Source organism: Lonchura striata, chromosome 1A (genome assembly GCF_050655825.1).
Source record: "Lonchura striata isolate lonStrDom1 chromosome 1A, ASM5065582v1, whole genome shotgun sequence".
Lineage (NCBI taxonomy): Eukaryota > Metazoa > Chordata > Aves > Passeriformes > Estrildidae > Lonchura > Lonchura striata.
The window spans coordinates 27,231,997-27,254,816 of NC_140741.1; the positions used below are offsets into that span (position 1 = coordinate 27,231,997).

The window sequence follows — 22,820 nt, forward strand, 5'->3', positions numbered from 1 at the left end:
CGCCCGCGCGGCGGGGAGAGCAGCGAAGGGACGGGAAGCGGATCCCGCCCGGACAGATCCCCGGCATGGCGGCGGCATTGCCCCTTCCCGCCCGAACGGGGCCTTTTTTGTACTTAAAACAATGGCGGCAGCCTCTTTTCCCGCTGCAGATGCACCGTCACCCCCTCTCGCCAGCGGAGAAGCAGGCAGCCTCGAAGCACGTACCGAGGCAAAAACTAGCAATAAAGGAGCTTAAATATTTTGTTTCCTTTTTCTGTGTTTTATTTCGTTTAGATGGTGTGTGTGCCAGTATAAGGTACAATTTTTGAGCCATTGCAAGGTACTGCGAGGTAAATGGGCCAACCACGCTACAAAACCTGTAAGGAAACCAGAAAAATGTTGTCACTTAGAGGAATTCCCTGTCCTGACTATTACTGCAAACCCCTAATTAATTTGCAGCATACTTAACACTCTCTTGTAGGTGCTAAAAATACAAAAATCTCAGTCAAAAATCGTTCTCTGTAATTCAAAGTGGAAGCTCACAGCCCTGCAGATGTTTTTGTGTGGAGCGCAGGGTCCACCCTTACCTGGAGGACCTTATCTGGCCCGTTCTGCTTTCTCACCTGGTTTTTGCATGAGGAGAGTGTGCACTTACAGATATCCTCTGGAAAAAAGTGGGAGCCGTGATGAGGGCTATAGGGAATGGTTGTCCTGTATTTGCTGCTCTTCCTAAACCCACCGTGACCAGGAATGTACCTGCAGAGCACTGGAATGCCTCTGCTCCTCAGCTGGGATGGCAGGGACCCCTCACAGCCCCTGTGGCTCTGGCTAACCCTTTCTACATTTACATTCACATTCCCTTTCCACCTCTTGCTGAGGGGTTTCACCCAGAGGGAGGAAATTCTGGAAATGGCTATATTATGGCTATAATATCAGTTCTAGTAGAGATGGATTTCCCAAAGTCAAGGCAGGCAGGTAACATTCAACAATGAACTTTTTCGTCACTGCCTATGATTCAGGCAAGATCAGAGTGTTTTTTTCTTTTTCACCTTAGCAGCCGAAATATTGCAGCCAACACAAGCTCTCTGCATGGAGGAAAAGCAACTCAGGAGAGGATGCGCTCCCACTGCCATGTCCCCATTTGAAGTGGTTAGTGGAGAGTTGCTGAATGCTGATGGAGACAATCACACAGACCCTCTTTCAGGATATGTGAACAATTTGGACATGTTTCTGCAGTCAGGGACTGAAACACAGCGTGCTTCATTGCTGATAATTCTGCATTTACGTCATGCCCCTCACTTTGAGCATAGGCTTTAAGGGGCCCTTTCTCAGGTGTTTGGCATCACAGGCCAGGCAAGAACAAAAGTCCAAGACTCTCACCTAGAGTGGGTCAAGTCCTTCTGGACTGCCCCTTTTCTCTAGACACTTTTTCTTAATCTCAGTTCTTCATATGTTTAAAAGTGACTCCAAAAGAGTAAGTCCATCACATCCATTGCAGTTTGCCTTTCACTTTTTTAACTTTGCACATTAAGTGTTCATTAACACCATCCACATTTAAATTAGCATTTGTTACTGTTCACTTTGTTTAAACAACTACTTTTTCATTTGTAGCTGAGTATCAAGCAACTGAGCTTTCAACTAACAACATCATCCACCCCCAAAAGCAGACACCCTTAAATCAACAGGGGGAAAAGTCTTTACATAGCTACACAAACACATGTGCAGCAACCAAGACTGGTGGCCTTGTCTCAAAACAGATGTGTGGGTCACAAATAGTACAGCCTGCCTCAGGACAGGAGCAAAAGGCACCATGATCCATGGACCAGAAGGGGCAGCAGCTTTTCAGAAAGCTCTATGTGCTCTACCTAGTTATTTTCTCCTTCCACCTGTCAGCAGAACCTTCTTTCCAGCCACAGCCACTGCTCAAATCACTGCAAGCTACCACAGCACAGGTATGGCCCAACACTTTCATCTACCCTGTACTCTCACAAAGCAAAATAGTAGCAGAATATCCAGCTGTTCAAGGCATTGTTGGGCATTTCCTTTGTTTCATTCACATTTCTAGTAAAACACTTAAAAAAAGCCCCAAGCCACCTGGAAAGATAGCCCTCCCCGAGCAGCTATTGTTCACTACAGACACTGAAATAAAATATTTTTCTTGCAACTCGCTGCCTGCAAAACCCTGGTGCCATAGGATATACTGTAGCACTTCTTAATAGCAACAGGAAGTCAGTGCCTGGAAGCAATAAGCTTTGGGAGAGCAAGGAGATCTTTCACATAAAAACCCCACGTCAGTGGTGTAGGGGCACGAGGGACAGCAGCAGGTGTGAGAGAATTTTTATGTGTTTTTGAAATGACACTTAATAATGAGAAACTCACCTGCTCAAAGTCAGTAGCTGCCTCCAAGCTCATTTTGTGGACCTGGCAGGAGTAGCAGCACTTATCTCCAGGAGAAAAGCTACAAGTCAGCAGCAACTGACTTTGCTGCTCTTCACTCCAGTGAGGTTACTCTTAGGAGCAGCAGATTTTAGAAAGCAAATGGTCGGTCCCTCACCTATACTAGGAACAGTGCACACAGCCCAGCTCCTCAAGCCAATGCTGTGTACATTTGCAAGCAAACCCTTGGCACTATGGGCATCCAGGTGAACGTGTGCTGGGATTTCCCTGCTGCAGCTCTGAAAAACACACAGGCAAAGGTAGGTCCCTTGGAGCTGACCCTGAACACCAGGTACAGGTGGCTCAGCATGGCCCAAGCAGTGGCCAGAACCAGCCCTCCAGCCCAGTAACTCTTTGATGCAGCAGAGAGAGAAGGCCCATGGAGTTTGTGCTGTGCCCACACCGATAGGATGCTATGACATCCCCGGGGCCTGCCTAGGAGTTCACAAAGCAGGCCCAGCTGCCCAGGCTGCTGCTGGCTCAGGATGATTATACAAGTCCGCTAGATTTTTTCAGTCTTGTTTCAAAAGCAGTTGCTCGGCAAGCAAAATGCTGTGAAGGGCAGGGAAGCTGTGTGGCACTGAACAGACAGGAAGTGACTGCATCACAGGGGTCACACAGGCTGCATTTCACTTTGTGCTTCTCAGAGAACATCAAACTGCTCAACCCTTGTGGTTTCCCCTATCGCCAAGTGCCCTTGATATCAGGCATCCAATGGGGAGAGCTGCGCAAGGCAAGTCAGCTGCACCACACAGAACAGAGGGGTGGCATAGCAACAGATTATTAAAAAAAGGACTGCCCAGATTAACCTTTAATCCAGCCAACACATGCATGCAAAAGGACAAGCTGTTTCTAGTACCAGCCAGCCTCTGCAGCTTTGGCAGAGGTAGGAAGACACAATCTCCAGAGCAGGCTTTCCCGTAACTCTGCACTGCAGTTTCTTACAACTTCACTTGACCTGGTAACTGCTGCCAGAAAATAAGTGGCTGGCTGGAGTCCTGCTCTGATGCCATCACTCAACTCGAGCTTCCCTGATTCAAGGCAAGCATGCTGATGGCACTTTGGTAACACAGGCAAGATGTAACCATACTGCCTTGAGCCGTGACTGACTCAGGAAACGCACCCCATCCCCCTCTGCTTTTGCTCCACATGGTTTTGTGATTGATGCCATAGGTGCATTCAGGAGCAGGGCTCACTCCCACATTAAATCTACTAGAGGTATCTCAGACAGCTCCATTCTCTTGGCCAGGTACCTTGATAAACACATGGCCTCCCCCTCCACAGAGGATAGAGTGGGACAAACCTTGAAGGAGCAAGCCAGGCACCCAAGTGAACTAAATGACATTTGGGATTTCCTCCATGGAGTATCAGCAGTTCCAGGACTCAAGCTCCTTAGCTAAGTCCTGGGGTGAACCAGGAGCCAAACTGTACCCAGAAGCAGCTGTGCTCCTGAAGAGGTCCCTGGAAGCCTTGCTGGCCAAACCACTGGAGGCTTTGGCTTAGAGGAGAACTGCTGTCCTGCTGGCAAGCACAGCAGAGCATGCCTGGCAGCCCAGGCCTCACCTCAGACTTTATCCATTCCAATGAGATGGAGGATATGGGGTACACCAGCACTTTCCTGGTGCTGACACAGCTGTCCTGGCATTGCAGCCTCATGCAAGGATGTAGAGAACTCCTAAACCCAGAGCAACAGCCACCCTGCCATCAGCGTTCTCCTCTTCAAATTATAATCCATAAAAGACCAATCATCCCAGGTCACCCTTGGACAGCTCTAACTTACCCAGTGGATTAAAAATTAATAAAAACTTGACCTCCTCCAATCAAAGTAACGAGTAACGTCAGAAGCAGCCCTTTTCAGGCTCCATTCTTCATTGATCCTTCTTTACTGATCTTCATCATGCACACATGCATGTTCTCAATTCTTTTTCCAACTGCACTGCATGTTTATACACCAACAGATGTGACTGTTGGAAAATAATTCAGCTGTAGAATTAAAGCAAGGGGGGGTAAATGACCACACAAACATACCATGAGGTAAATGTCAGTTCTCATATTTAATATTTTAATAATTTTGTTTGTAACATTTACCACATAAATCATCTAAATAAATAGATGCTGTACAGTCTCTTATCCATATCAGTACAAAAATAAAACCACACTTTGTGTCAAATTATACTTGAGCCTGCCCTCCCTTTGCTATTACAATCTCCTTTTACAGCACATACTCGCTCAGAAAAGGCATTATACTCTGATTGGTTTGTTTGGAATTGGTTTACTCCCTATTTCCCCCCCTCCCCAAATACATTCAATTAGTCTGTACAAAAGCTAGAAGCTCATTCTGTGCAAAAGGAAGCTTTCTGTGTGCAAAGACTCCAATACTCTAGCGTGCTGACAGGAATAACAGCAACAACTGAAGGGACAGGGACAAAAATAATCAGGGACCCTCCCCTCTAACTCACCCCATTGTTCCCCATCTTCCCCCTGCATCAGAAAGGGAGCACGCGAAATTAGGTGAATCAGTGTGCAAAAGCGTTCTAGATGTGTATACACTGAGGGAAAAGGTTGGTGCTGAAAACCCAGCAAGAGAACTGGGGTGTTGACCCCCACACTGTAGAGCTGACCAGGTGAGGGAAAAGGATTCTCTGCCTTTAGCCAGCTCAAAAGGTTCTTGATATACACAGAACAAAAGCTTCATCTAAATTATTTTAGTTGTTTTGTTGCTGTTCTGTTGGAGATGAGGTGAGGAAATGGCCTCTGGAAAAATCCAGCAGCTACTGGAGACAGCTCCTGGTTCACCCTTCCCTTCCTCTTCCTCACTCCCTGCAGAACGACAGACATCTCCTTGTTCCTCAATTAAGCTAATAAGGTGCAATTTTTCAGACAGGAAACTCTACAAAGATGTCTCCAGAGCTGGAAGAAACAGTCATAGTTCCAGACTAGGACCACTCAAACTGAAACTCAACTTCATTTTTCCCTTTCCTCGTTCTAAGGAGGTGGGGAGAGAGGAAGCCAATCTGTGCCCCAAAGGCAAGGATGTCTCCTCTTCTCTCTTAGGGAACCCTCTGCTCCCGGCATGGTGGAGTACACTTCTCCCCATGGGAGGGAGGCAAAAGGCTGGGTGGCAGCTCTGGAAAAATGAGAAGGAGCAGCCAGCGGCCTGAAACAGATACATCTTTTGCTTTTCAAATGCCACTTTTAGACAGACGATAAGGAGTACTTAGCACTCCTAGTGCTTTGCATTTCCAAAGTGCTTCAAAACATACTTCAGATTTAAAAGCAAAAAAAAGCTGCTTAACATTTTGACAGATTTGCAAAAAGCTTCTTTATGCTGACACTACATTTTCTGGTTAAAAACCAACAATAATAATAAAAAAATGTTTTCCGCCTCCTTCTCCTCCAAAATTCCCCTCCCAGCCAAAACTTTGATACCGCAGTAATGAGATAAGCTGTGATGGAGGTTCCAATTCTTAGGAATTCTACCCCATCCCAACTTCGTAGCAATCCACAGCAGCCCCAAATGCTCCCATGGAGCCCTTTACCTCAATCATTCCAGGTTAATTAGGGATCATCTCCTGCACGCTTGCTGCACTTCAAGAAGTTAAGGGGGAAAGAGAAAGAGGTGAAAGAGATAAAGGGGTCATCTCTACAGCAAGTGCTAGTTACAGGAAAGGATTTGAAGGGTCTGAACTCCATTTTTTAAGTGATTGCTTCACTCTCCTTCCAATTGTCTTGGGGCTGTTTTATAAGCTTTCCTATTTGACCACCTTTGTGTGTCGAATCCAGGTGGTTGGACACCCAGAAGCTCACATTTTCTCTGTGAAGACAGTAAGTTCAGGTGCAGGACATTGTGGCCTGCTAATCATAAGCTATTATCCTAAAACAAGTTTATCATGCCCTTGGGGAAAACATTTACAACAGGCATGGCAAAAGCAATGTGTTCTAATGCTATACATTTTTATGTAGACACTACCCTATGCAAGTTGTCAACATACACACCTCCCTTGCATTCCCAAATGGCAGAAGACAGATATATAAATGCAGCACTCACCTCTCTGCAGGCCCATTCAGAACTTCACTCACAGATGCAAGAGATCAGTTTCACTACAAGTTCTTTGCTTATAACACACCTTCTCTCTCAACTGCCAGCTGACCCAAAGGCCGCTCCTCAACCACCTACTGAGAGCAGTTCAGAGGCAACCCTGTCCCTCCCTTCTCTGACCAGCATTTGTCCCTATTATTTTCCCAGAAAGGCCCACTGTCCCCTTTTTCCTAGGCTGCAGGTAAGCCAGGGAGGAACAAAAGATGGGTAGATACCAATTCACCTAAGAAAAGGAGGTTTTTGTACTTTCCCTACTTCTGAAAACAGAAGCTCAAAACTTGGGAGGAGAGGAAGAGGTGGAGAGGTGGTAAGTAGACTTTGCTTTGCTTAATACATAGATGTGGCTGGCAGCCCCCACTGTCTCTGCACCCCGGCCTCTGTTGTGGCTACCACGGAGGCACTTGCCTGAGCTACCCTGCCTACTTTTTGACCTGTGTGAGGCCTCCCTTCTCTGTTCCAGTGAAACCATCAAGGAGCACTAGCTAGCGTACAGCATGAAACAGTACTGGGACCGAGGGCCCCCTGTGAGGTGAACAAACAATTTTATACATCCAGTCACAAAACACCAGAAGAACAATTCTGGACAGTTTCACAACACTAATAACAAAAAAAGCCATTCATTTCTCAATAAGCTTCTCTATGTCTGAGCTCTGATATAAACAAGAGTCAATTCACTAACAAATTTGGGCTTATTTTGGCAAATGGAACTGCTTTTGGATGTTCTCACAATAATATCCTGGTCTTGCTTGGAAAAAAAAATAACATAAAGAGAAAAAAAATCACCTTAGTCTGACTTCACAAGCAGAAGGGCCCCCAAGCAAACGCAAGACAATAAGGAGCATGCAGGAGGCTACTTAATGCCACTATTTACGTGTTAAAACTTGCTGTTCCAAAGCATCACTTGTATACCAGAGCAATAATATCTAGTTTATAACCATCCAGGAACAGAGGCAGTCCTTTCCATACAGATTTTTTTTTTTTAAACATAGTGTTAACAAAAAAGGCTTTCCAGTCTCATGAAGTCCCTCAGGTCTATCCCATAGACAGTGAGTTCACTGCAAGATCTATAAAATAAACACTTCTGTCCCCCAACACTGCTGGTAAATTTTCACACAGAAACAGTTCCAAGAATGACTATTAGAGCAGTTCTCAGAGAAGGTTGTTTCTTGTGTACAGTTCAGTAATTTTCACTGGCTGAAGTTTATTTTTTCTTGTTTACAGCCATGGAGCCAAACAAGGTATGAGAGAGTTAGCCCATTTCTATTCTTGGCTTGTGCTTCAAATAGAATTATTAAACTCAGCTTCAGCTGGATGCTATTCCGGCTCTTCTAATCAAACGGAATGCTTAACAAAGATCCAAACACAGCATCTGATTTTCATGATATGTTAGCACAGAAGGTCCCAATTCAACTGCCAGGTTTTGGGTTGAACTGGTAGATGGATAATATTGGGGAGAAGAGATAAACCCAGACAATCTGTCTTTCTATCATTAGTAAAACCCTCTCTATACCTGCAGAGGTGGAATAAAGCTAATTTTAAAGTCCCTGAAGACCAGCTCTACCAAGGAAGTTTACAGTGATATGTCAGCAGACAATGTGGTACAGAGCCACGTTTTAAAAGATCAGGAGAAAAATCTTCTTGAAAAGTTCTTTGAGATAAACAAGAATTCATGAATGTCAAAAAAAATTCCACACCAATAAAGTAACTGCTTCATTTCCTACCACAAACTCCTCTTCACACCCTCTCCTCCAAACCCACGCACATGCAGCTTGTTGTGTCTTAACCCCATTATGGTTATCTCCTCATTGACACAAAGCAGCATGGCAGCCAGGTACTTTGTTCCACATTTTGTGTAGCAAGATGATTAGTCACCAGCAGAACACTAGATAGCCTGATCCAAAAAAATGATTAAGATATGAAGCTGTGGGTGGATCCTTTTTGAAAGACCACCATAGGTCTTTGAAAACTCCACTGCAAGAGAAAGAAAATATGTTTAAAGAAAAATGCCAAAACAAAGTGTTGAGAAGTGTCAGGTGGAGAGTGGGGAGAAAAGCAGAGGATGGAAATCTAGTTTATTAGGACAAGCTCTTTCCTGCTTCAGGATTGATATTGCTTCTAATGTCAGCCAAAGCCAGGAACTTAGTAAATAGGAAGCTTTTTTGTTGCATTTGTACACCGAGATGAAGATATGACAAAGGTGGCAGTTGCTGCATTAGGATGAAGAAAACAGATCCAATAAATGCCATGAAGATTTAGGAGGATGAGATGCAGTTCAAGACTTTTTTAAAATAAGCTAAAACATTATGCTTCTGCAACCATCACTACCTGACCTGCTCCAACTCACAAGAGTGGACTGGGCCATGTGGTGTGTCCACTGGTCACAACAAAAGAGAGATGCAGGTATTCAGCATATTTGGCAGGTGTCAGGAAAAGGGGGTGTGTGGGTGATGGTAACAACACTGTCTGACCCCACATCCTGCAAAAAAGAGTGCAACTCCAGACACAGAAACCTCGCTCTGGACACCCACGTTCAACAAACATCCTGAGCCTGCATGCTTACCTCATCAGCTTGCCCTTGCTAGCTATTGCAAGCTTCTTTCCCACTCACTCTTCCTCCCACCACATAATTCCCTCCCCAGCTTCCACTTCTCACCCTCTCAGATTTCTCCATAATAAAACTCCCATCTTACTTCTTTGACAGACAAAAGGTCAGTCCAGAAATTCAAGAACTTCCCAGCAATCCTGAAACTCCTCTGATGCCATGAAAGACAGACCTGCTCCAACAGCTCTGAAATGGAAGGGGAAATCCTAAATCTACATTGAGCTGCCATATCCTAAATGAGGTAAAAATTGCTTCTAGTAAAAACCCACAGTGGCAGTCCAAGCACTTTATAATAAATAGATGTTTGGAGGACCAGAAACCCTAGAGTTCCCAAATTCTGCTGGCCAGGAGCCAAGCCCCTCAAACAAATAATTGAGGATTTCCACAGGTGTCTTTATCTCAGAGCTAAGAAGGCTCATGGCTTCATTTTGAATAAATACAGCAGATAAGAGATGCTTCAGGTGGGTTGCAGTAAGGAAACATAGTATTTGAGGACAGTGATCATGACAGTAGCCAATGTTACCCTGAAGCACTCTGACCTGCAGTTCCCACTTTAGACTACCTTACTTTTCTTGCTTTCTGTTGGAAAAGGTCTATATTTTAAAAAAATTAAGTTATTTAAATAAAATTTGCTTTTAAAAATGAAAGAGAACATGCATGTGCAAGAACAGATGCTCTGCTAAACTACCAACTCAAAATACAGCAATTCTTCAAAAACCTCAAAGTGTCACAGGCAGTCCAGGACAAGGCATTTTTAAGTGCAAGATCAGGTGGGTCTATTGAAATGCAGACCACTTTCCTTGGCAAAGATTTTTAAGCCTTCCAAGGGGAAGTTCCTATCAGTAAAGTAGTACAGAATCACAGATACTGTGAGGATACTGGAGTCATGGAAGAGTATCACTCAGGCAGCACAATCCAAGAATTCTCATGGCTAAGAATTAGGAATTTTTCCTCTCCTCAGATCTAATACATGCCTTCCCCACATGTTGTTTATTTTGAATCTCTCTATGGGATCCAAGAACAGAACTTGCTGCTAATCAAAGTCCATTTCTAGCTCAGTTCTGTCCAATTCCTGCATCCTGGGCCTGTGCCAGTATCTTAGATATCTCTGCAGTGCCAGGCAATGCTTCAGTTGTCCTATTAGTACCTCCTCCCAGGGGAGAGGAGTCAGTTTTCAATGAACATACTACCACAGATTCAGGGCAAGATTTGTTATTAATACTGAATTTGGCAAAGGGTAAGAGGACCCCGCTTTCCATAATGCATTCCTCATGCAGCAGAGCCAAGCCTGCAAATCCTTTTTAGCGTATAGAGAATGGTATGTCTCAACTATGCAGGCTTTCTGAGCTTTTAATGAGGGCAAATTGAATTTATGTTGCCAGTTTGGATTTCAGAGATGCATTTCAGTCTTTCCGCATGATCAACAATCAAAGGGAGAAAGCTCTGCTGTCTATATGGACCCATGCTGCAAAGACTGACTTACCACAGACAGGCAAATATGCTTCTGAAGTCCTGACAGCAGGCCACAGGGAAAACAGCACTGGAGAGAAAGTCTTAACAGGCTGGAGTTATCTACACAGGTAGGATCCATCGCCTCTCACTGCTGCAGGAAGAGAGGGAGGAGGAAGGTGGGAAGAGCAACGTACAGAGACATATCTTTATCTAAGGGATATCAATTGCAGAACAAGGCGGCAGGCTAGAGATCCAGCTCTCTTTCCACCTCCACATGCCCTCTCCCCACAAATGCAGCTGCTGCCACTTAACAAGATAAAAGGCAAATTGTTCAGCTTGCTGCTGTCACATCAAGGAGGGGAGTCTTTGCCAGGGAAAGGGCTGTCAGTTTTTCAGCTGGACAAAGCAATGACAAATACACACCCCCTACACTGCTCTTTTTTGCGTATCTGAAAGGGGGAAAAGGAGAAAGAAAAAAAGGGTCTCTGTAAACATTTTAAGAGGAGACATTTTGAATTTTTTTTCTCTTCAGGGATAATGTAAGCCTTCCCTAGCCCCACCCTAAAAGCACTGGTTTTGGGGAGCATTGCAAACAGATTCAGAACTGCGCACTCCGGTCTCGAAAGAAGCCCTCAGCCACTTGTGCTTCTCTGAAAGTGACGGTGATGGAGTTTGCTGTGATGTCTGTCACTGTCACTTCACTGGGGGGCACAGTGGGAATCCAAGGGAGACTGGCATCCACATCTGCTCAGGAAGAAAGGCACATAAGAGCATGTTAGTGAAACAGAGGTGAGGGAGAAGAAAGGAGGAAGGGGAGAGGGAAAGGAAGGATGGAACCTTTCTGACAAACCATAGGTGAAATCAGCCTGTACTGAATCTGCATGTACAGAGCAAGATGTGCAAGCCCTACCCTCACAGGCTAAGGGGAAATGGAGCATCAGGAGTCCAGACACATAGTAGTATCAGAGCAGCCTACGCAGAGGTCAAAAGACTCTGTAAAACCACCAAGTTCATTTCCCCCATATCCCTCATCCCATCTCAGCCCCTAATTTGGTTTTGTGTCAGCAAAGCACACTCATCCTCACCCTGGTTTGAACTCACCGTCTTCTAAACACCCTACCCAGTGGAAAAGGCAAAAATGAAAATCTCTTACACTTCATACACATAGTAAAATCTCTTACTCTTCATATACTCCTAGGGGAGTCAAAGGGAGATAAAATGGAGTACAAATGCCTTGTACGGCACCTGCAACACAGCCTGGGTGTGATGCTCCCAAAAATCCCACAGTAGTGGTCCACAGAGAAGCTGCTTTTCCTCATATGCCTCCTTTGCTCCCAGACAGCTCCATACAAGAAACTCAAGCACCCCTGCACTTTCTCACTGTAAGAACAATTATCAGCCCCTCTGCCACCCAAAGGTTCACTTCCCCACAGCCCCCAGAGACTGCCATGTAAAGAGAGAGGAAGGAAAACACACCCTCTCCCTTGTCACTCTACCTGTCCACTACATACCTTGCTGTCCAAACCTGAACAAAGAATGAGATCCCCTTAAGAGTGTATTTCCTGGCTTCTGTCTCAAACACCAGTGGTTTCTACTTCCCTCAGAAAGAGTCCAATTCCCCCTAACAGTAACTGGGATTCCACACAGCCCATGTGTCAAGAAGAGAACAACAATAGTTTTACAATTCTGTAGTGCCACTCACTCTTCTGATCCCCAAGTGCTTTAGTGCCACACTTCTGGGGAGAACAGCTGCACACATTTCCTCACTGCCAGGATGTAACACTGGGTTCCTCTGTGCTACTCCCATTGCTGTCTCCCTGGATTCTGAGCACCAATCCAGTCTCTCTCAGAAAGGAGGGAATAGTGCTGATTATCCCCAGAACACAGCGCTCTACCTAAGATCCTGCCTAATCCAGCCTGGCTAACAGCTACTCCTAGCAAGGAGTAACAGGATTCCCTTAGCTACTACAAGCAGCACAAACCCCAGTTTTCCACTCCTCAGGAAAGCTACGCCTTCAGAAGCTCTAATAATGCAGGGATAGAGTTTCCTTGGTAACTGAGAGCAACACACACATCCCACAACCCTCCTGCACAAGCTACTGGTATCCTTCCCCAAAATGCCAAATGTGCTTGGACATCTCCCATGCCTACACTCATGCTGCCTACTCAGTGGGATCAGGCAAGAGTTACCATCCTCACCTCATCTCTCTCTCCCTTTCTCACATAGCTCTATATCAAGAGGCTTTAGAGGGGTGTGGAGAGGAAAGAGAAGGAGGGGGCAGCGAGTATATTGTGAGTTCCTAGCAGTATTCCTGTATGCTTCTTAAAGCAGCACTATGAGAGGAGTGCCACTGTCCAAGCTTGCCCACTGCCAGCCAAAGTCTTTTGAGCCAAGCAGCAGACTGCACATATGTGGATAATGTGGACAGAGGCAGAATTCTTCTGTCATACTTGTGTGTCACCGCTGCTGGGAGGAAATTTTAAGAGGAGGAAAAATTGCAGTGTCTTCTGCACGTTTTCTAACATTGGGAGGGGTATGAGGAATATAAGACTACATAGTGCCACCAGGACAAAAAAAAAAAAAAAAAAAATCTGTGCTCTTCAAACAAGAAAGAAACCTGCAAACAAGAGGGACATAATATAGGCCAGCAAGGGCTGCTACCACAATCCCAGGAGGATGTAACCAAGGTAGAAGGATGCAGAACATCCTTCACATTCCCCAGAACTTCACCAAAGAATGACTAGCCTTACCTTCTTTGCTGGTGTGCTGCATGGCCTCCCAGTCCTCGGGGCTCTGCCTGGCCTCTAGGCCCACTGCATCATTCAGGAAGAACTCATGCCTGCAGTTTCGGTTCTCCAGACTCGCCATGCGCGGAAACTTCTTCCTTGACAGTCGTAGGTACTTCTGGTTTTTGCGTTGCTTCCGGAGAGAGAATGGCAGGACTGCACCCCCAGTCTTCTCGGGGAACTCTGCCTGCCCTGTCTTGGCCCCTGGAAGGCTACTGTCTCCTCCTCCAAACCTCCGTGCAAGAGAGAAGCAGAGCTTCTCCTTTCCCTTGTGAGCACTCCTCAAGTCCATGCCATATAGCCGCTGCCAAGACACCAATGCAGCAAGGGTCAGAGAAGACATCTGATCATGCAGTGAGGGCTCCCCACTGGGAACCAGGAAAATATTCTTTGTTCAGTCTCTGAACCTCTCGATGAGCTAGGATAAGATGTGCTGCTTCTGCAAGACCGTTGCTCTCCCCTCTTCAACTGCCTTCTAAGCTCTTCCTAATACCTGTTTCCTAGGATGAGCTGCTTTGCTTGGCAATAGTAAAAGCATGCTGAAACTCTGCTTCCAACTACGGGCTACCTTTGACTTGATGGAAAATCCAAGCTCAACATGAAATTAAAAGAACACACAAACCAGGTATCCTGCAGCTATCCAGGCCCACACTTTATAAAATCCTAGTTCAGAGAGAAAGAGCTGTTGTTTTATTTTGTTTTGCTTTTTTAAAGACAAATTAGCTAGCTCTTCATCTAACAGGTTAAAACTATCTGCCTAAACACTGATTTAATGTTATTATGTTAACTTGTTACCTCCAATGTTGTCCATGCAACAGCAAACAGACAGTTTCCACCTCACTGAGAGCAGGGGAGCAGCACAGCAGCTAAGGAGTTAGAAATACACAGAAGAGCAAGAGGCTACCTGCAGTAGGAGGCGCTTTGGTTTGGGGCCTCTTTTCCTGTACCCTGATGCACGGTCTCTTTCTTCCCTGTGAAAAAGGAATACAAATCAAACTGAGCACTAAATACCACAGCATAAAACCTAGTTGGGACTTCAATCTTTTGCAGCGTAGCTCCCTCAATTTCCTTCAATAAAACCCAATGGTAACCAGTGTGAGCTTGGAAAACATCCCAGAATTGCTTCCTGTAGGAGTGAAAACTTTGCAATAGAGGAATTTCTCTGACACAGCTAATCAAGGATGGGTTAGAGAAGCTTCCCACCTCAAATCAGTCCAGTCCAGCTCTGGACCCGATTAAAACCTGAATCTGATTGTTCACTGGCTCAGTGCTGCCTGTTCTTGGCCTCATTTCCTGAACAGTGCCAATCAAAGCTGCTTTAACCCTGTCTTCTCCATCTCAACCCACACCAGGGTACAAAAATCAAGCAGGAGTCATTGCTATACATCTCATCTTTGACTGAAGCAGGGACACTTCATGCATGAATGGGGAACTTTATGCATACAATGAAATAAAAACACTTTATTTTTCCTGTGTCCAGGGAGAGAAAGAACATGTGTCCTTACTTTTCTTCATAAGCCACTACCAGGCGAGGATCCAAGATATGATCCTCCGGCTCCCATGTGCTGTATCTGAAGAAAAACATAAGGAATAAAAAGTAAACAATATTTTAATGAAACATTCTCTCTGCAGGCCTGCTACCAGGGTGCTGCAGCCCTGGATACTGTCTTCACAAGGGTTGGTGGGGCCTGCCACAACATTGCGAGAGCTCTGAGGAATCCCAGCCATTCCCTCCCCAACTTCCCAGATACCACCTCCCCTTCCCAAAACAGGCAGGGCCAAGCATCAAGCGGCTCTTTGTATGAAAATGGGGAAGACTTTCCTCCCCAGGGCCCCCTCCACACTGTGTGCAAAGCCTGTGCAGACACTCACAAACTGTTTTTAAGTCCATACCTAAACAGTTCTCATTTGCAGCATTCCCTCAAATCCCACAAACCCCATGGAACAATGAGGCACAGTCTGATACATATTTCTGAAAAATAGGTCTCTTTTAATTTAGAGTCCTCAAAGAGTAAGTACGCTTTCTCACCTGCATTATTAATTACTTCTAATCACTGAAGCTGAAAGTATTCATTTAAGAATTTAATTCTTTCCACTGATGCCGTTCAACCAAATATGTTAGGAGCTGGGCCCTGGGGCAAGCTGATGGCCACTTGCCAACGCCTCCTTCTCCTGCTCGGCTCCCCCTGCAGGTTGTTCCTATGGAGCGGAGCTCATCCATACAAAGTACCCCAACTGCATTACGGACAGGGCCGCCAACACCGCTCCGAACAGGCTTCATACTCCCGAAGTAGCCTGGGAACGGTGTCACTCACTGCCCTAGCTCCCTCCTCGACAGCCAGACAGCTGCGACAGGAATCAGATACTCAGGAAAGGACTGAACACACCTAGCAGGCAACTCCAAAACTGGTTCCCAAAGAGCACAGATGCACTTAACACTAGGGAGAAGCAGCCAAAATGCTCCCACTGTGGAAGCTGAAAGAATCATAAAGTGGTCCTTGGGGCATGTTTACTTCTTAGGGGTCACACTTGCCCAGAAAAGGTGAGTGTTGTGTCTCTACCATACAAACTCTAAGGCAAGAAAGCAAACATGAATCCTCAAACACTCAGAACCCAAACTTTTCTGAAATGTGAGATCCAGGCCTGGAGGCAGAGCTTGTACCAGACCCTGGGGAGGAGGACCAGAGAGGAGTCACATGCAGGTGCATAAGGGTGTATTTGTATTAGTGCCTTTAAACAGCAAGAAAGCATTTTAGGATGTTTACATTTCTGGATGAAGCACAGGCTGCATGTAAGGACACGGGATACATGGGGTACACAGGAGAGGTGGTTTGGGAATGCTTTTCCCTTCTATCTCTCCATTACAGAGAAGAAAGGTACTGTAATACAGGAACAATACTGGAGGATGGGTCTAGAAATGAAAATACAATTCCTTTGTAAAAGGGAGAAACAAAAATATGACATTCCAATATCTCAAGGTGCACTGTACATCAGAGAATTAAGAACAGACATGTCTTCATAATGAGCTGATCCCTCCCTCCCTCCCTCCTTTGCCCATGCCTCCTGCAGCAACCTGACTGTGAGCTGTCAAAGCCAAGATAGTGTTTCAAAAGAGGAAGGTTTCCTCCCAGCTGCAGGGATTCTGGCACTCATCCTACAAATTTAAGAAAAATAACACCACAAGGGGAAAAAAAATTCATTGGATTGCTTTTCATAGGCAGGAGAAGAAAAGAGATTTGCTTAAAAAAAAAAAAAAAAACAAACCAAAAACACCCTGGTGGGTGTTGCCTTCTTCTCTGCAGTTCAGATTCTGGCTTCGCTGCAGTGGCAAAACACTGCATATAAAAAAACATGGTTGAGTTTGCCACGCGCGCGCGCACACGGAGCTTTATATATGGGTACACACAGCCCGGGCTGCAGCAAACTGCAGAGAGCAGGCACTCTGGAAAACACAGATCATATGATCTTCCTTCCCCCTCCTTCTACTCCTCCTCTTCCCCCTCCTTTTAACTCCAACACAAGTTGTAAACAAGCTTGTAGCTAGTCACTCCTCCATTCCCTGACTTCAGCAGTGCAATCTATAAATCTGAGGTATAGGGCATGAATAAGAATTTTTTATTAAGAAGGGGGGGGGGAAAAGTGAAATGTGAATTGCATGTGAAAGCAGTAAACTACTGACTTATCCTTATTCTCTTCCATGATATTTCCAATGGGAATGATAGGATAATAGGTAGAGAGACTATAAAAAGCAATGAAACAAGGTTGGTAATTAAGGAAGGGAAGGATGTGGAATGAAGAAACAGACACAAAGCCACGAACAGCTTGTGGTGATGCATGCCATCACAGGCACATATATGTTTAGAAACAAGGAACAGAGACTGAGAGTGGGATGAAAGTGACTCCAATGCTCTGAGCATCTTGAGTTTAAGTAATTCAAACTACTGAGACAATAGTTAAAGTGGAGGCAGGCAGGAGGAAGGACAAAAAAATAATCAACAATCTTCAGATTTGGAGTCTGGGGAAAGAGGGAAGATGCTTAGACATGCCATATATCAAAATAAGAGAACCCTGACATCATCTTGCACCCAGTGGAACTGTACTATTAATTCCTCAAAGTGTTTCTGTCTCCCACTGTGTTCCAAGGTGCAGGACAAGGAAAGGCAGCAGTTAGGAATAAGCCTACTATGTCCAAGAAACATTACAACCTGCCTCAGCCCACCCTCTTGGCAACAGGCTTTACAAGAGAAAGACTTCAATGCATTTGTTGAAAGGAGAATGGGATAAACATCAGTATTCTGGCCAAGAGGGGATGAGGACTCACAGGCTCCAAATACATTCCCCACCCTCTATCAGTGATTAAGTAAGACTTGGCTATTTGAGGCTGAAGCAGTCCAACCCATGCTACACGGCAGCTGGTGCTCAACAAGTGCACAAGGTTACACTCTGACAGCAGAACTCTCAAGAACAAAGTCACCCTCTCCCACCACCACCAGAGAAGGGAAGCTGTTTATCTTCACACATGGCCTATAATCACAGGATTAGGCATGACAATTAGGCACCCAAGAACACATTTCAGCTTCTTGGACTCCAGGTACAGCCTTACAGAACCATCCTGGCGGGCCCCACTTTGCAGCTGCGAGGATGAGCCCGTACCAAGCGGCTCCCTTTGCTTAGCAACGCGCAGAGCAACTGCGTGTGTAACACTGCTGTACCCACGCACATTGTGTATGTACACACACAGGCACAAACAGAAAAGCAAAGACTGGGCCCCATATGGATTGGCCACGAGGCTGTTCTACTAGACTGCTAGATGACAGAGTAATATTCTCCAGTTGCCTAATCCTTTTAATCTCAAAGCATTTCACAGACTGCTTAAGCACAGAGAAATTGCTCTTCTTCAAGAGCAGCTGCATTTTAATGAGAGAAGTGTCTGTAAACAGTGCACAGCAATGCTGAAAAAAACCCAAACTTTTCTTCTTTTTTGCAATGGAGCAACCAAAGCAAAAGCAGAAAAGGCACTCAAAGTAACAGGAGGCTTCAGACAAGGAAATGAAGGCATGGTGGTAATTTTCAAGGGACAAAGATCACCTGCATTTGGCTACAATCAATAAATCTGAAATATTGCCCCTTTCCGTTGGTGAATTGCAGAGGAAGACAAAACCATCAACACGTTTTCTATTTTAAAAGACCGCAGACAGCTCTAAAAATAAAGTGGGGTCCTCTTGGTGCTGACTCAGAAAAGCAGGAGCTATTCCAAGTTCAGAAGAATGTGGGTTCTTTGTTGAACTCATAAGGAATTTAAAAACATTTGTATCTAGAAAGTATCTCAATGAAATATTTCAGTGGTGGCAAAAACCAGTCAGAATAGACTGGCACGCAGTTTGTATTCCTTAGCTGCCAATTCACAAACAAATTTGGGTTTGGTTTGTGGCTCTTTGGTGTTGTTTATTGTTGTTGAAATGAGGGACAAGCCACTACCCATTATGAATGAAATGCTCAATTGCAGAGACACAGTGCAAGCCATTACAGAATATTAAAGAAAAAACAGACAAGTAAACACAACTTACTTTGGAGGCCATCCTTTCCACTTCACCAAATATTCTACTTTACCCTGAGGGTGGAAAAAGCGGAGGAAAATAGGTGAATGATGGAACTAAATATGGGCTACAGTACGAGATGCAACAGACTGAACTCTGCAACCAAAAAGCTTGTGTCCCACCACTTCATTTTCAAAACATAGCCACTTCCCCATTCAACTACACTTGCTGTAAATTTTTCTCCAAAAATTGGGCACACAGGGGTGTTTAAGCATGCTTGTACCACCATCAGCTTGGAGCATAGCTTTGCAGAAGGCTTGCAGGCAGAACACTAAAAGCCAACCAGAGAGCAAGACCAAACCATTCACACATTCACAGGCAAACCTACAAGTCAGCACACATAAATGCAGGAAGGAGATGTATGCCAGGAGCAAATGTCAGATTAATTTTTTTTTAAGCAGAGAAAAGAAACAGTATATCAGAACCTATGAAGTGTCTCTGGCATGTTCTTTTCCACTTGCTACACGTTCTACTCAAACACTCCTCCATCCATCACAGGCATTTATCCTTTCGACCCAAGCAATCAGCAGCTCACAGCTGAAGTTCAGAGCTATCTTTTTTTTTTTTTACTCTAAGTACAAGATTTAAAAAAAAAAAAAAAAGTGTAGTGATTGGAAGCCGCATTCAAGGACTCTGCAAGCAACGTGAACAACTATCAAAATATTTAATGTTGTGCTGAGGGGTTTGTTAAGCACTTCCCAAAGCATGGCAAAGGCCTTTGTGCAGGCAGGACGACCACTCTCCAAAAGCCGCTGCGGCAGCCACAGACACCTTTACAGGAGGGCAGAGCGAGGAAAGCACTCGGCTATTTGAGGCAGAGAACCAGTTTCATTTTCCTCTTGGGGGTCTAATCAGCTTCCCGAGGTTGAAAAACCCTGCCCTGTAAGGAACTTTCCACCAGAGGATCTCTACACACTGCATGCTTACAGGTTAATCCTTGCAACACTCTGCGGGGCCGGGAGCGCTTCCGCGGCTGGGGAAACTGAGTCACGGGAGCTTTCCCAAACCCTCTCCGGCTCGGGCTCTCCCGTTTGGCGTCACCCGCGCTCGTCCTGCAGAGCGGCTGAACCCCAGCAGCGACGGGCCCCCCTCCGCCCCGCACCGCCTCACGGCTGACACGTGCGTCCCCCGCCCGCCAGCCCCGGGCAGGTGCCGGTGCCTCCCCCGCGGGTGTGAGGGGACGGGGACCGGGGGACGGCCACGGGGACCGGGCGGCCGCGCGCGCACCCACCACGCCTCCCCGCTCCCGGTGCGCGGCGGGAGGGGCCGGGGGTGTCCCGGCGCGCTCCCCCCGCCCCGCCCCGCCGCTGCCCACCTTCCGCACGCGCTTCTTGCGGATGCTCTCCACGGCGAACACCTGCTCGCCGATGGCCGACAGCTCCATGCGGCGGGCGGGCGGGCGGGCGGCGGCGGGCCGAGGCTGTGCCGGTGGCGGCCGTTCCCCGCCGCTCCCCCTCACACGCCCCCTCGCGCGCGGCCGCGCCCCCGCCGCCGCTTTAGAACCTGCGCAACGTTTTCCCCGGCGCGCGCGCGAGAGGGGGCGGGAGCGGGGGGCGAGGAGGGGAGGGAGCGAGCGAGCCAAGGAGGCGGGAGCGGCGCCTCAGGCGGTTCCCGCCCCGGCCGCGCCGCCTCCGTCCCGCCTCCCGCCGGGGGCAGCGCCGGGAGGGAGCGCTGCCCGCCGCCGAGCGTGCCGAGCCGCGGCGTCTACGGGCGCTCTCCGCAGGAACGCGGCCCCGGGCGGCGGCGTGGCGGGGGAAGCGCTGCGGCACGGACCCGGCGCGCCTCCCCTGCCCGGGCAGCCGCCGCACGGTGCCTCAGCGCCAGGTGCCCGCCACGGCCCGCCTGTGAGGGAAAGGGAGCGGCCGGGATTCGGGCACGCTCGCGGTGGAAAGCAGCGATGGGGGTCTGAGGGCCCGCGAACGATCAGAAAGTTTGACTAGTAAATTACATACTTGGCGTGGAAATTGGTGTGTTAGTCCCTGACCTACTGTATAAGCACACGGCAGTGGGTTTTGGAAAAAAGGGGTAAGATGAGAAGGAAGAAAGAAAATATGTATTGAGGGGCGTGGGGGGGAGTGGGGGGGGGGATGCAGGGCAGGAGAGAGACAGAGAGAAATATAAAAACGGGAGAAAAGAGAGAAAAAGGGATCACCAGTCCTGGTTCCAGTGTCAATCCAGCTGATGCGATGTCAGTCCTGGTTTCAGCGTCGATCCAGTTGATAATCGTGGTTTCAGCGTCGATCCAGCTGCATCCACCCGGCCGATGGGATGTCCTGGGTCCTGGGGGTGCCTCTGTGCCTCTACCAGCGCGCAGGGGCTCTGTGAGCACAGCGCACGTGTAGCTCTCAGTCATCGTGCAACAAGCAGGACCTCAGGCCGCCTCTTCCAGGCAACTAAGGCTTTCCTGGGTGAGGCGTGAGAAAACAAGCACATTATGAGCAGGCATTCAGGTATCCAGGCTCCCTCACACACCAGTCTGCAGAAATGTGCTTTTTCTTCCCAACCACTACTTCAAACAACAGACTGAGGGTTTTTTTTCTTTGAAGTCTCCTAGGAAACTTTTTACATCAGAGCAGGGACTTATTTCTACATATGCAACTACCTACTCCCACAAGTGTGCTCGGTTGCTCCTCTGCTGTGACTGAATGTCACTGGGTGCTGTTTGCACGTGAAGTCTGAGGCGGGACAAACCTTACTGTAGAAATGGCAAACGCACAGTGTGAATGTGTTCATCTCAGTTGTTTAGTCTGCCTGTGTTCATTTGCCCACAGGTATGGGTTTGGGTAACTGGCAGGGTGCCTACCCTTGCTGAAGCCATCTAAGAACTCAAAGTCCACTGTCAGGGAATGATAACCCTTTGGATAATCATTAGGCAGAACTAGCAGTTTGTAACAGGGTTTTGGTATTTAATAGCATAGCTGTTGCATATTCAAAACATTTATACTATATTACAAAATAATAGTTAATAATAACAATAAAAGTTATGATCTTTTTAATTCTTCCTTTATTCTGTGTCTATGTTTTAGACGGAATAGGAAAAATATTTAAGGTAAAATTTTCTTTGTTTCTCAAAATTAAGACCTTCAGAAAAAGTAGACACAAAACAACAGAACATTTCTCTGAATTGCAAAGATCTGCTTGTATTCCTTTCCCTCACATTGGAATCCACCTGCTGAGTTGTCAGACCGGAAAAAGGAAGAAAACGTGCTCCAATGACCATGTTAGGACAAAATAAAAGAAAGAAGCCCCCTAGTCACAACAAACTTTTGGTTATTATTATTTCAATTATTGATAAACTTCTGTACTTCTTAGTCCAGGATGTTTGCAGCTCGTTATTTAATATATGTCTCCTTAAGGCAAATAATACATGTAGATAGATTAACTTTGCTAATGGATACCAAAGGGGTTCTCAAGAACGAATTGACCTGCATTTTTACCACAAGCTGTAATACTCTTCTTATAACAGAGACAGATAGTAAGAACCCACACGCTTGGTATATCAGTGTAATTTCCACATGATTATTCACTTCTTTCTTTCTGCTTTTCTCATACCAGCAACTGACCCAAGTGAAGTTTAAGCAATATTTGCACCAGTTATGTCACAGCTTTTAGAAAAGCACTCTTTTGCCTGAAAATCCTTGTCACAAAACCCTAGAGTGCCTTACTGCAGTCTGGTCGGGGGTTGCGTTTGCTTGGGGTTTATTTTACAACATTTTGGACAAAACGTTACCTTTGAAAGCTGTTCCACCACAGTTACTTTACATTCTACTAATGGTTACAATGTAATTTCTGTAGGTTCTTATTTTTTTTTTCCTTTGCTTTGGCAACCAAAATCCAAGCGCTAAAGGCAAAGAGCAGGGACATTTCC

The 22,820-nt window shown here is 46.3% G+C and overlaps 1 protein-coding gene across 5 annotated transcripts; it reads right to left on the reverse strand.

Moving 5' to 3' along the window:
* Positions 1 to 223: 223 nt before the first annotated feature.
* On the reverse strand, positions 224 to 21,638 carry CBX7 (chromobox 7). 5 transcript variants are annotated; one of them, XR_014952064.1, is made up of 7 exons: positions 21,105 to 21,443; positions 18,923 to 18,966; positions 14,861 to 14,926; positions 14,260 to 14,326; positions 13,320 to 13,659; positions 10,600 to 11,312; positions 224 to 356 (listed from the first exon to the last, which is right to left on the reverse strand). XR_014952064.1 is itself a non-coding variant. In XM_021554060.3 (7 exons), the coding sequence occupies exons 2-7, from the start codon at positions 21,303 to 21,305 to the stop codon at positions 11,167 to 11,169; spliced, it is 864 nt and encodes a 287-aa protein (XP_021409735.2). In that variant the 5' UTR covers positions 21,306 to 21,356; positions 21,559 to 21,638; the 3' UTR covers positions 4,457 to 11,166. The 5 variants fall into 5 exon arrangements, 3 of the variants coding, with proteins under 3 accessions (XP_021409735.2, XP_085425519.1, XP_021409737.2); XR_014952065.1 differs by lacking the exon at positions 21,105 to 21,443 and adding an exon at positions 20,268 to 20,447 and having other exon boundaries at positions 226 to 356; XM_021554060.3 differs by lacking the exon at positions 224 to 356 and adding an exon at positions 21,559 to 21,638 and having other exon boundaries at positions 4,457 to 11,312; positions 21,105 to 21,356.
* Between the last annotated feature and the right edge of the window lie 1,182 nt (positions 21,639 to 22,820).